Here is a 13536-nt window from a genome sequence, read left to right as displayed (position 1 = left end):
GCTGCAGAAATCATAGCGCCTGGATTTGTTCAATATCGATGTTTCATTTTTATTTGATTTGATTTTTTTAAAATTTATTTTTAAGGGGTAGACTCCCTTTAAGCAAAGGTTCCCTGTAATTTTTATTTTGGCTTTCTTTTTTTATTATTTTTTCTTTTTTATTCTTTTTTCCCAAGTCCTTTTTCACACAACTCTCACCTCGGAGTCTTCCGAGAAGTGCAACTTTCTTTTTGGGCTTTTCCACGTGAAAATGGGTTGGTGATTTTGAGTTACAGGACTTGAGCAGAGGGAATAAACAGATCTGGGGAAACTTTAGGCAGAAGAAGGGGTGGTTTGTCTGGATAGACGGGTGGTTTGGTGCTCATAATTTTTTTATATTTTATTTTTTCCCTTTTGGTTTGATTTGAGGGGGCTGTGGATTGGGAATTATACTACTGGTCTGAAATTGCAGATCATACATGTATTTGGAGAACTAGTCCTACATTTTTAATTATGACATTTAGCAATTCTCCCTCACACCCCCTCCCCTTCCTCCTCCTTGATAGTTCCTGGGAATAGACACGACGTGGGTGCAAAACATTGGAACATTTCTAATAAGTGGAGGGAGAAGGGGGCACATCTGAACCCACTTTCCAGCTGTTTACATCCTATTTTATTTTATTTAGCTCCGGGGTGGGTTTGTGCTCTGTTTGATTTTTCGTGGGTTTTTTATTATTGTTGTTGTTTTTTTGTTTGGTGTTTTTTTTTTTTTTTCTTCTAAAAAAGGTCCTCTTTTTTGTTGTTGTTTGTATGTCATTCCACTTGTAGGACCGGCATGATGGAGTGCCCAGCCACAGTTCCAGGCTGTCCCAGCTGGGATCCGTCTCGCAGGGACCCTACTCCAGCGCTCCTCCGCTCTCTCACACCCCATCCTCGGATTTCCAGCCGCCTTATTTCCCACCCCCCTACCAGCCTCTTCCTTACCACCAAAGCCAGGACCCTTACTCCCATGTCAATGACCCCTACTCCCTAAACCCCCTGCATCAGCCCCAGCAGCACCCCTGGGGACAGAGGCAGAGGCAAGAGGTGGGCTCAGAAACGGGGTCACTGCTGCCACAGCCTCGGGCCGCCCTGCCCCAGCTCTCGGGACTGGACCCCAGGCGGGACTACCACTCGGTACGGAGGCCAGATGTCCTCCTGCACTCAGCTCACCATGGCCTTGACTCCGGCATGGGGGACAGCCTTTCTCTGCATGGCATCGGACACCCAGGGATGGAGGAGGTCCAGGTAAGGCACCGCGTTTCTTTCTCCTGGGCACTGCGGCTGCAGCCCCCGTCCCTGGGTTAGGAATGGTCACTGGGGGATTTCCAGCAATATTGCTGTGGGTTGCCATTCTTTTTCCACACCGCGTTTGTAACTTCATGGTACTCCCCCTCCCTCTCCCTCTATTTTTCTATTTTTTTTTTTTTTTTAATAAGAGAATTTATTTCCTGGCTGTCACGCACAGGCTCTGCTTTGTAAACCCTCCCCTACATGGCAAAGTGCAGGGGGAAGGCAGACATGCTGCTCTAAATATTCCACGTGTTTCAAAAGCTGGCAGAGTTCAAGCTTGGCTTTTCAAATTCCAGTTATTTCCCATGCAATCTCATCTTCCACTCCCCTCCACCCTCCCCCTCCTCCCCCCAACCAATTTCCTGCCGTTCAGAGATTTTGATGAAACTGTCGAATTACTACATTTTTTTATCCGGGAGGGAGGGAAATTATAAACAAAACCCAAATCAAAAGCAATAACTGGTGATCAGGAGCAAGCCCCTTGTCCGTCCCCTCACCCTTTTATTTGTTAAGTGTGTTTGGTAAGGCAGCGCTGATTTTAAATAGTTTCATTCCCTCTTTTGAATAACAAAGGAGTTTCGCCGGGCTCAAAGCACAGTATTTCGCAGCTTTCTTCCATCCCACGCGAAACTCATCATCACGTGTTATTCCCTAAAAACAGAAGGACCCTTTAACAGCTTCGCTGCTGGGGCGGTCTGCACCTTGCTGGAGCAGGGCATGGCCAGCCCGTGGGGACCCCCGAGGCGGGGGCTGGAGCCTCCAGGGTCCAAGTCCTGTCTCAAGATCTCCTAATCGGGATTTTGGGGTTTCCCTCCATGCGTTTTTATATATTCTTTCTCCAAAATCTCTTTATTATATATCATACCTGTATATGCATTTAGTCTTGGGATAGATAAATGTATGGACCACTGAATGAAACAACGACTTCAAAGTTACAGAAAGGGGAAAAGAAAGGGGGAAAGAGGAACTGGAAAGATAAAAAATAGCCCTGAAAAAGGATGCTGGTGAACAGGAGAGGAATCAGCGTCAGGAAAGCGGAGGGGATGCATTGCTTTGGCTTGAGGCTCGTCTTAGGGCTGCAAGGGAAAATCCCCAGATTTGCTGGAGAGAAATGTTTTAGAAAACGAAAGGTTTTGCTGTTTGGATATGCTCCTGCCTCCGAGCTCAGTGCCCGTCGGGTCGCTGCTTTCTGCGGCTTTCCGAGGTGGCTTTGGGACCTGGGGGCAGCCCCTGGCCGCCGTGGGTGCGATGCGCAGGTCTCGTCTCGCATTCCTGGCTCAGACAAAGTGGTTTGCAAGTCAAGGCGAGTTTTACCTCTGTGAATGCAGAAAGCAGATCGCTCTCCTCCTTCCTCTCCGCAGCCGATAGGCGTTAGGTGCTGTTTGTGCCTGGATATTTACACTTTCCCCAAAGAATAGCCGGTAGTTGTTGTGCTTTTGTGAGAAAGAGAGTAAAAGAGAGGAGAGGGAAGGAAAGGAAAGATATAAAAAGAAGAAAAAGAAGAAAAAGATAAAATGCAGAAATGACGAGAGAGGAAAGAAGAGAAGATAGAGAGGGAAAGGAGGGGAAAGATAGGGAAAGGAGGGGAAAGATAGGGAAAGAGAGAAAGACATAAAGAAGGGAGAGAAGAAATAATAGGAATTAAGAAGCTCAAATAAAGCAGTTCTCCATCCGTTCCCCCATAAAACATCCCTTCTGCGGGAAGGGCATTGCACTGGTGGAAAGTGCCTCCCCCCGACGCTCTGAGAGCATCGGGACCACCCGCGGCCACCCGCGACCTGCTCGGGGCTGGCGGGACCAGGGTGGGCGCGATGGGACGAGGATGGGATGGGACAGACGAGGCTGCAGACCTGCAGGGCCGGGGTTCTTGGTTTGGGGTACTCAGACAGCAGGAAATTAAACAGGCCCTTTATTTCTGAAAGTTTGTTCCCAGGTTGGTGGAGGAGGGGAAGAGGGAGAGGAGGGTATCCCAAGGAGAAACACGTGAAGGAAGAGGTGTCCAACTGCAAGTTAACGCAGGCAGGAGGGAAAGCAGCCCAGAACTCGCTGCTGCCACTCAGCACTTTCTATTCTTATCCCTCCATAGTGACAGATGAAGTTAGGCACTTTTCCATCTTAATATTTAACATGGATTTATTCTAGATTCGAGGAACCTTTTCTAGCAACGGGAATTTTTATTCAGGCGACGTATACTCATCATCCGCCATCACTATATATAATTTTCAGGAAGGGTTTCAAATACTGGGTTTTTCTTATTTCATTAGTCCAAAAAGTTGAACGAATACCTAGATGTGCACTTTGCTAAAGATGTTTCTCTTTGCTGTAGCTTATGCATGTCTGATCAAATATGTGCCATGAGAATGGGCTGGGCTGAGGAGAAAGAGACAGAGAGTGCGTGACAGAAAGAAACAGTGGTTATTTTATAAACACCAAATCCAGTCCATGTGTGAGCCATTGTCCAGGGCTAGAATTAAGTGATTGTAACACGATAGCGCTCTGTTATTGTAAACAGGACACACTGTATTGCTATTGCTGCCCCTCTCGAGAGGAATTTTCAATCCGCGATTTACAACCTTCAGACAGGGAACAGAGAAGCCAAGACCTTCTCATTGAACAAAAATTTGCATCATCTAATAGGGACTCTGAAAAAAATCCACCATTGCACTCCCAGATATTTTTCCCACCGGCTGGGTTAAAGTAGGATTACAGTAATAAAGGATTCGATGAAGGAAAAATGGAGGGGGAAATTCAGGGGGAAAAAATAGAGCTCAGTTTTTAAGGTTTTCACTCAGACCTATCCACAGAAGTTGAATAAGGTGGTTATAGGTAGTACTTAGGAGGCATCATGCTATCAGATTATTGGAGGAGGGAAGGGAGGGGAATCTTCCTCTCCAGATTTTCCAAGTATATCTGGAAACTCATCACCTTTCCCCTCCCTGCACACACACCTCCGCTCCTCCTCCTCCTCCTCACTCACGCTGCTACCACGTACTAGCTAGAGACACGGAAAGTTAAGTTGCACCAAAACACCCAAGTCTCTTATAAAGTAACCCCTGGTATCACTTTTAACTAAAGAAGTCTAGTAATTAAAAGTCTGAGTTGTTTTTCCACGTTTCCGCATGCAGTCCTAATTAAATCTTTACGATCCTCTCTGTGACTATTAACTGCCAGCATGCTGAGCGAATATCCTGTACAAAAACCCAGCAGGAGGGCGTAATTAGATAGAAAATCAGACAGGAGTCTTCTCATTAACTACAACAACTAACCCACGTTGCTGATGGAGCGAGCTGAGTGCACGCACACGCATAAAGGTTGCGGGCAACCATCGGCTCCAGAGATAAGGTGAGATAAGGAGGAAAGATGAGTTAAAAAGAAAAAAAGAAAAAGGGAAGGTGATGTTTCACGTTTACCTCCATTTCTGTGCCATCGAGGTGCAGCACGCTGCACTCCAGCAGGCTGCAGGATTTGCTCATCATCCCTCGTTGGGAGCTGCTCAGGGAAAGGAGGGAAGACTTTGTAATTTTATTTTGTGCCCTTTAGGTATGTAGCCTATTGATTATGAGAGAGAGACACAGCCATGCCCAAACACAGCACATAAGGCACCACTCCGTGCGTTCGCTCGTTTGAGGGTGGATTCAAGGAAAATGAAAGGAAAGCTCTCATAGAAAATATTGTTCCATTGTATTTTGGGGAGATGCAATTTTCTCCTAAACCACATTCCATCTCCGCTGAGCGCAGAGACGGAGATAAGGGCCGTATCCGAATAAGCTCAGCTTCTCGGCATAGCAAAGATAAAGTTAAAATCATGGTGAAGTAAATCATTGCTTTGCTGTAAAGGTGCTTTGCTTATCAAGAAAAAACGTGACAACTCCCCAGATATGCAATAACACTGAAAAAACCAAACTCTTTAGTAAAAGTAACGGGGAAAATAAAATAATAAAGCCAAGAAACCCAGAAGTCCCCCTTCATCTCAGAATTTACCCTAAAACGGAACCTATCAGAATTCTGCTATAAATTGTTCCTATGACAGCTCTTTTTGGTTGTTTTTTTTTTTTTTTTTTTTTTTTCGGACATGGCTTTACTGTGCCAAACGCAGATTCAGCAGTAATTTTGGTTTGGTTGGGGGGGGGGGGGGATTGTGTATCCCACTTTCATTTTGAGAAAAGAAACCCAAAATTTGCTGTGTCCTCTGTGCCCGTCTTTGTTCTCTTCCCTGCTGAAGAAGTTAATGCCATAATAACAGGTGTGCTCCTCGGCAGGCTGGAAAAGAAAGGGGGAAAAAAGGGGGAAACAAGGCTTTGAAATTCGGAGACTTTTTTTCCTAGGCAATCAATTTGATGGTTCATACTTTTGATAATGTGTATTCCTGCTCCTCCCTCCCCGTCCCCACTAATTCCGGACATGGAAGCAACCTCGGGAGCTGTAAATCTCTTTCTGCTCGTCCCCTGTACAATGTGGGCGTTGCACTGTGCTTCGAAAGGCTCATGCTTTAATTAAAAGTCCATAATGTAAACTATGATATATAAAAAGTAAATGGCCCTTGAATTAGTAAGATGTAGCAGGGTTAAACAAACAAACAAAAAAAAAAAAACCCCAACTAAACAGAAAAAGGAGGAGGGGGAGGAAAGGGGAGGGAGCATTTAAGTTGTCCTTAATCGTGTTCATTTATGTGATGCAATAGATCTTGCAGATGTTGCCAAATTGCCACATTTTCAAAAGAAGAAATATAAAGCTTTATGGAATGCAAAGAAGTCTATGTGATATCTATGTTTTATAAGATAACAAAACCAGTATTGCACCGCATATGCTTCTCACCTCCTTTTGTTTTATTAGAAGACTATGTAATTTGTAAGAATTTAATTTCCTTGTCGATTGGGGGAACTAATAATAACAATAATAATAATAACAATAATAAAAAATCCCTCCTCCCCTAGTGAATTAATATACATGGAAATAACAGGGACTCCAGTTTGGAATGACATGATTTATGTACGTGATTCTTTAATATCCAGTCAATTTGAATAGTGATGTTTTTATATCCACAGTCAGTTGAAGATGCCAATAACAGCGGTATGAACTTATTGGACCAGTCTGTCATTAAAAAAGGTATGGATTATTCCAACAAGCTAGACAAACTTTTACTGTGTAGCGATATCTTCATGATATATTTTGACTTTGGGGCAATGAATTTCTCCGGGAAGCAGGCACCCATGGCAGCAAGATGAAGAGTTGATTGGATCAGCAGATAGAGTGAAGGGATGAGACATGAGAAAGGAAAAGTTTATATCCCCGCCTCCCCGCCCTTCAAAGGGTTTAATTACACGAATGGTCTCTAATGGGGCACCCCGTGCTCCAATGCCGTTTCCACCGCCCCCCTTCCCTCCCCTTCTCCCCCCGATAGTCTTCGGTGGGGACCCCTTGGCTTTTAATGGGGAAGGGGTTGATTCCCTTTGGGGCTTAAATGCATTTCCCAGGCGAATCAAAGGCGGAGAGGAGAGAAAGAGATGCCCATGGAAAGGCAGACCCAGCCCCCTTCCCGCTCCCTCCAAGATTCCCCCCTTCCCCCAAGATTCCCCCCTTCCCCATGCCCATTTTTTCCATCTTTCTACATATGCGCCCATGATTTAGTGTAACTGCAGAATCACCCCATACTGTTAAAGCGAATGTGATATTAACAAATGTTTGCAGTCTCTTGTACAGCTGTAAGCAAAATAATTAACTAATTAAACTAATTAAATGTAATTACAATAACTCATTTTGGGCGTATTGCAGCTGCTTAATTTTTTTACATTTCTCTGACAGTCACTCGAAGATGCTTGGCGATTAGTGTTGTGTTATGCTGGTAGACATTAAACAGCTCACACGCTGCAAATGGAGGGAAAGCTATCTTTAATTATCTAAGGAGTTCATATTTCTAGATTCAATTTTAAGTACCAGAGATGAGGTTTAAAAACGCTGTCCCTTATGCTTACTATCAACGGCACTTATCTCCAGGACCTTGTTATTTGTCAAATGCGCACAAATAGTTTAACAGTGACGATTTTCTAGGATGTAAAGCAAAATAACAGGGAGGGGTTTTATCTAAAATGTGTTGAAGACAGCATGAGGTCTTTCCGTGTATTTATTGTTTGTTTTGTTGCTGGTTGTTTGCGGTTTTGGCTTTTTTTTTTTTTTTTTTTTTTTTAAATTTAAATATCCATGTACGATCTCTCTTTCACACACAAGATCAAGGTCTGGTTATTTGAGCGAGGACTAATGAAAACTTGAAGACCATTTGACAGCACCATTTATGACTATTGCTTGAAAGGTCGAAGGGTTTTTGGGGGTTTTTTTTGTGTTTTTTTTTTAAAGAAATAGAAAGTTACTTAACTTTAAAAAGGAAAAAAAAAGGCTTGTATGTTTCTGCTGTTTTGGTTCAGTTTGAATGTTTGGTGGGGTTTATACTCAAGGTCTGTAACCTGATGGTTTCTGGTTGTATTTTTAACTTTTTTTTCCTCACTCTCCTCCCTATTCCCCACCCCCACTTGACACCTCATACACTCCCTCTTGGGTGCATTTGATTAATTGGCGCTTGATTTGTGGTCGAGAGACTCCTTTTTAAGGTTGTTCCGTGATGGTCTTTCGCAGAATACACAATCCAAAACACTCTTTTTTTTTTTTTTTTTTTTTCTCCTTTAACACACATCACGCCTGTGTCTGTCTCTCCCTCCTTCAGCTGACGAGGACAGCGGAGACATTCCGTGTGCGTGCTGGGTGGTGCAATTAGGCAGCGAGTAGCACTAGAATGTGAATGCCTGCAATTATTACGTATTAGGCAGAGGTTTTTATATGCATTAGGCATATATTTAGGTGTTCTTCGTGTGTGTGGGCATTGCAACGGCCCCAGCTGGAGCAGCTGCTGCCTAAAGAGACCCAGTCCCATCTAGGTGGGATTACTGGTGCCTATTTGCAGCCAGGAAAGATACTCTGAGTTAACACATGATGAACAGGAGACACATGCTCTTTGGAAATAAGGTTACTAAGAAAGAGCCTGAGATGCATTTACAACTGTTTCAAAGTCATTGTAGTAGCATTTTCTTCCTTAGAAGCAAGGCTGAGGTCAAAGAAACTTTCCAGTATAAAAGAATATTGTATTATTTTTCCATTTTTAAATTTTTTTAAATTCTTCATTTTTAAAATTTTTTTTGCACAGCATGTTTCCTGCGTGCAGAGGAAGATAAATGGGTAATAAATAACAGGTCACATTTGTGGCAGTCAATATTTAATCAGGACGAGGGAACGAGCAACATAGCACTCAGTATCAATTTTGCTTTGTTGCCTGCAGTTTGTAGCTGTGAGGGTGTACTTTGAAACAAGAACAAGTTATTTAAACTCAGTGAGTCGTTCTTGCAGGTGGCACAGATAGACAGACAGACATACAGGTATTGACAGATTTTTGTGCAGTGGAACGCTCGTATTTGGTAGACGAGGGTTGCAGAGGCTCTGCTTCACCCAATCCTGGTTCAATGTCTAAAATTCTTTCATTGCAAAGTAGTGGGAAAAGTATGATGAGGACTTGAAGCCTAAACTTAATTATATCACCCAGGCTGTGTCTGCTCCTTTATGACCTCTGAGGCCTGCAGAGGGAATTATCTCTCTATGCAAAAGGTTTGCCAAAATATTAAGGAAATTACATAGGGATTCATACTCGGCCATTGATTTATCTCACCTATCGATCCCACACAACAGCTTACATATACCCAGGCTCTTGTTATGTTTGCTATCCGAGCTTACTTGACATTTCTGAAGTAATTTAGTTAAGAGGAAATGAGTTGTTCCCAGTAGAGAGAGCAAACGAGTGGAGTGAAGGTAGCCAGCGTGATAAATGGCTCTTTCATTTGGAGATCTCCAGAGCTCGTTTAAGGCTAATTTTCTGTATTAGCCCCCTTTGAGCTATTAATGCAATAGGCAGGGACCGTGGCCCCTTGTCTCTTAGCTGCCCCATTAGAGCGAGCATTAAGCTACCAAGCCTGAACTCCACCGTGGTGGTGGTGGCGCTGAAATAATGAAAGGTGCTTTTTAAACTCCCCTAATCTAAACTGGCAGAGGGTGGTTAATACGATTTGAAGGGGGCTGGTCAATGAACAATCAATAAACTAATAATGAGAAGGATGCGGTACATTAACAGCCTAAAAATCCAACGAGACATTAAAAAATCATCTTTTACTCCCACTTCCATTAAGATTTGGGTGGTGGAAGTGGGAGGGAGGGAGCCAGATAAATCATCAAGATGATAATAATCACCAGGGACATTAATATCAGATTTAACTCAGCTTTCAGAGCTTACCGGCTGCACATTTTGAGGACTTTCTCTCAATTTTTGCTGAAATGAAGAGGTTTGCCATGTGTCAGGAGTAAAAGATCGGGTCCCCTTGTCAAATGCTCATCTGAAATTTCCTTGGCACTTTCTATGGTGAAAGAAGTTGTCTTCCTGCAAAACCTTGCATGGCCTGAGTCCCAAGTTAATTTTTTGTGACTCTGGGGCACAGTCGGTGACCTTAAAATTATTCTGATGTATTTATTTACTTTCAGCTGTTTCTGACGATCGTCTGCACACTTACATCTGATTTATCATGAAAGGCCATTTTAACTTGAAGACCTTAATTCATGGTCTTGCACACGCGCTCCGTTGTTCCTCCTATTTTAAGGAAACACATGGAAGAAGGTGTCTTAACCTTTCGTTTTTAGCTGTTAATAATCCAGCACGAGTTTCCTCCCCACCCCTCGGAGCAGCTGATCAATGATTAACTGAGAACCACTCTGGCCTCAGCTTTTCAGGTGATGGATGTGGGGCTCAAGAGCTGGTGCTCCAGTGCCTCTCATTTTCGTGCTTATTCCCGGGTTACCCACTGAACCTGAGGATCCCCTTTAATTAAATGCAAAACAGTTTCGAGGGAATAAATTCCACCTTGAAATTCCGTCCCAGCTTTCGGGGACGGGGACTGTGGTGGGGGAAAGGGGCGGGAGGAGAGGAAAGGACGAGGGGGACAGAAGGAAATGCGAGATGAAGGCGCACTTTTTGTGTTTGTCCCTTAAAATTAAGATAAGACCCGGGTCTCTTTAGTTTCAGCTCCTAAGACGCTGCTCGGGGACGTTTTAGGCTTGGCCACTGAGTCAGAGCGAATCACCACTTACAGCAAAGTCCTGTTGTTAGCATGGACAAAGAACTTCTTACTCAGTTAAAGCCCAGGCAGAGTGAAAAAATTTGAAAGTAGTTTGATAGTTTATTAATAAGTCATTCAACCACGATGTTTTTTAGTAAGTAATACAATAATTATTTCTTCTGATTGATAATTTAACTGACTATTCGACTACGGTATTATTTAGCTGGGTTAGCGCAATTATAGTCATAGTTTAAACCCTTATTGAACATAAGTTTATTATTTCTTTAGTTTTACTGTCGTCAAAACAGCTTTTTTTCATCCCATTCCACTTGTGCGTTCACATTTGTGCTCATTTTCACACGTTTGTGGCGAGCAGCCCAACAGAAATCCACCTCCACAAAAAAAAAAAAAAAAAAAAAAGCCTAAGACTTAATGTATGCACAGAAAATTGTAAACATGTAAAGAACTGAAAGCTTCACGCTGAGTTTCGCCATGCTCCATTTCCCCACCATTTCCTGCTGTCGTTCTAAAGCGATCTCACTCATCTAGAGATCCCGTTTGCAGGAACAGTATGCTTATAATTACTAACAAATCAAGCGGCTACTGTTGCTCTCTCGGTTTATTGATAAACTGAAGAGAAATGGAAGGGGGAGAAATGACAAAGAGGCTGGAAGTAACCACAGGAGGACAGAGAGAAAAAAAAAGAGGGGAGAAAAAGAGATAAAGGGATGGAAAAGGAGAGGGGGAAAAAAGAGACAAAGGCGGTAAATAAGGAAAAATAAAAGAAAGGAGAAAGCTGAGGGTTTGAAAGGGGGAATTATGTATTTGTGAATGCTCACACACACGCAGCAAGTAGAGTTTGGGAGTGAAAGAAAATCGAACAGTTTCTGCTGGGGCTGACAAGAACTAAAAGGGATAAAGTGAAAGCAGGAGTGATGGGGACGCTGCGTGGATACGTGTGTGTTATTCTGTGTCATTTCAGCAGTTGTGGCAGTCCCTGACCAACTGGGGAAGTTGACATTGGCTAAAAATACACTCTGCATTCGGGTTTATTTACATACGCTCAGGGATTTGACACATGCAGCTGCACGCACGGACGTGGAGATCTCCTCACCCACAAAAGCTCCACGTTCTGTTATCTCTGCTGATGTCTGGGCTGTGTCTGAAAAGCTCCAGCCATGATAAACATATAGATATGATATAGATAGAGATAATTCATTCCATGGCAAACACTTTTTTGAGGCAGCATTAGGTAATTTACAGAAGATACAGAGCCTAGATAGAATAGATCTCTCTGAAGCTATGAAATTGCAATAGATATGCTTACACCGCCTGGCAAGCCTCTCAAATGGGTTCAGAGCTATCAGGCTCCGGCTGATGGGTTTGTTCATACCGTCCTTTTCAGGGAAACACTGCTAGGAAAAGAAGCTGAGGAGCTCTCAGCATAGCAGGGAAGGGAGCCAGCCTTCTTCCCAAAAGCAATTTGCAAGAGGAAAAAAAAACCCACCGACCACGTGAAAATCCATAATTCAAAGGTTAACTAATGTAATGAGTGCTCCAAAAGGCCAAAGCGAGCGGGGTGAGGTACATTTAAGCATTGCACGGGTCCTTCTCTCTTTAGTGAGTTTGGACTAAGATCAGATGTTCGTGGAATTGCTGCCTCTTGTTTAATTTCTCAGTTCACTGGACAGTGACCTGATAAACTGGTCACTAAATATAGCCACGGTAAAGGTGTACTCGAACCACAGAGCCCATGTGTTTGTCCCAAGAAAAAATATGCCAGTCATGAAAATCTGTCTGGTGGTACTGCTTTATTCCAACTTTTTTTTTTTTTAATTTCTATTTTTTTCTATGTGATGCTTCACTCAGACTGATCATTGTGTATGAAATAAGAGATATATTTATATATAATGACGGGGAAAATATAAATACAATTTTTTGGTCTGTTGGTACTGCCTCTGATATACAAACGAGTCTTTTCCTATAGAATCAATGGCAAAAAAACCCATCCTAATAATAGCAATGAAAGCAGGAGCGGGCCCCTAACTCTTTTATAACTATTTCTGAGCCATTCTCAAACTATTTGAAACCGCCTTTATGAGCTGCATAAAGTGCCTACCTAAAAATAATAGAGAAATAGGAATCCATTTCACTTCCCGATTCCCTGAAGTCAAGCCACTCAAAATAATTTGTTTATACTGGAGACTATATACAAGGCATACGAAGCAATATGTATATCTAAAATCGACATGCCTTTTGGTTTTTAGCTGTTATAGAGCTTTTATTGTGGGGTTCTGGTCTGGCAGTAGGAAATGATCTGCAATAAAAACAGTGAAACACGGTTGTGTCTATTCCATGCACTGAGGTTATAAAATTGGCAATTGCCCAGTAGTTAGCACTTGGTAATATATTAGGATACCCGATCTTATTGTTTAGCAGCTCCAGACGACTTAAATATCCGCTCAACCCTAATGGTTTGATTCTCCAGATATGTTGCAAATAAACAGGGCTTTTATGACTTAGCTGACATGTATTATAACTACCTAAATAGCTGGCATATGTGCATAATAGAAGCTTATTATTTGCCGAATTGGTTTTGCAATTGATTGAGTGGAAACGGGAGATTGTGGAGCAGTATCTGCTTGAAGAGGGTGTGTAATCAATTAGTCTTCTCCTCTGGAACATGCCCGCTGGACTGCCAGGGCTCTCCCACCACCACAAGCCCCAATTTCAAAGTATATTTTCTATAAGGAAACGCGTGTTGCCGCGGATCCGAGAGGAAGCTGCAGTAGCAGCTGTCAGCTCTTATTAACTCCTGCATAAAACATACCTTAAGTATGGTTTGTTATCAATTACTTGCAGAAATGAAACAACTGGGAAAATGCAGCGAGGCTCCCTATAAATTAAAGTGATTGGGTGATTGATTAGAGCACCTGCTGTAAATCATAACAGTTACACACAATTATGAGGGAGTTGCTTAAGTTCATTTGTAAACAAAATTCATGTCATGGGGGAATTGCTCTCAGTTTTAGTTCAACCAATTTTTTTTTTTTGTTTATTTCTGAGTGTGTCTGGTTGCTAT

General features: G+C 42.8%; 1 protein-coding gene and 1 long non-coding RNA gene across 6 annotated transcripts in view; one reads left to right on the top strand and one right to left on the bottom strand.

Moving 5' to 3' along the window:
* TFAP2B (transcription factor AP-2 beta) overlaps positions 1 to 13536 on the top strand; it is a 32444-nt gene that overhangs the window by 4698 nt on the left and 14210 nt on the right. For all 5 annotated transcript variants that reach the window (XM_072926280.1, XM_030269905.4, XM_004174981.6 and 2 more), the window contains 2 exons: positions 808 to 1266; positions 6357 to 6417. In XM_072926280.1, coding sequence (XP_072782381.1) covers positions 808 to 1266; positions 6357 to 6417 — 520 coding nt within the window. The remainder of the gene's footprint in view (positions 1 to 807; positions 1267 to 6356; positions 6418 to 13536) is intronic.
* On the bottom strand, positions 2933 to 9973 carry LOC140683610 (uncharacterized). The gene is made up of 3 exons (XR_012054790.1): positions 9638 to 9973; positions 4722 to 4800; positions 2933 to 3681 (listed from the first exon to the last, which is right to left on the bottom strand). It is a non-coding gene; the product is annotated as an uncharacterized lncRNA (long non-coding RNA).

The sequence above is a fragment of the Taeniopygia guttata genome, chromosome 3 (genome assembly GCF_048771995.1).
Source record: "Taeniopygia guttata chromosome 3, bTaeGut7.mat, whole genome shotgun sequence".
In the NCBI taxonomy this organism is placed as follows: Eukaryota; Metazoa; Chordata; class Aves; order Passeriformes; family Estrildidae; genus Taeniopygia; species Taeniopygia guttata.
Note: the sequence above shows the minus strand (reverse complement) of the source record. Positions and strands in the feature narration are given on the sequence as shown.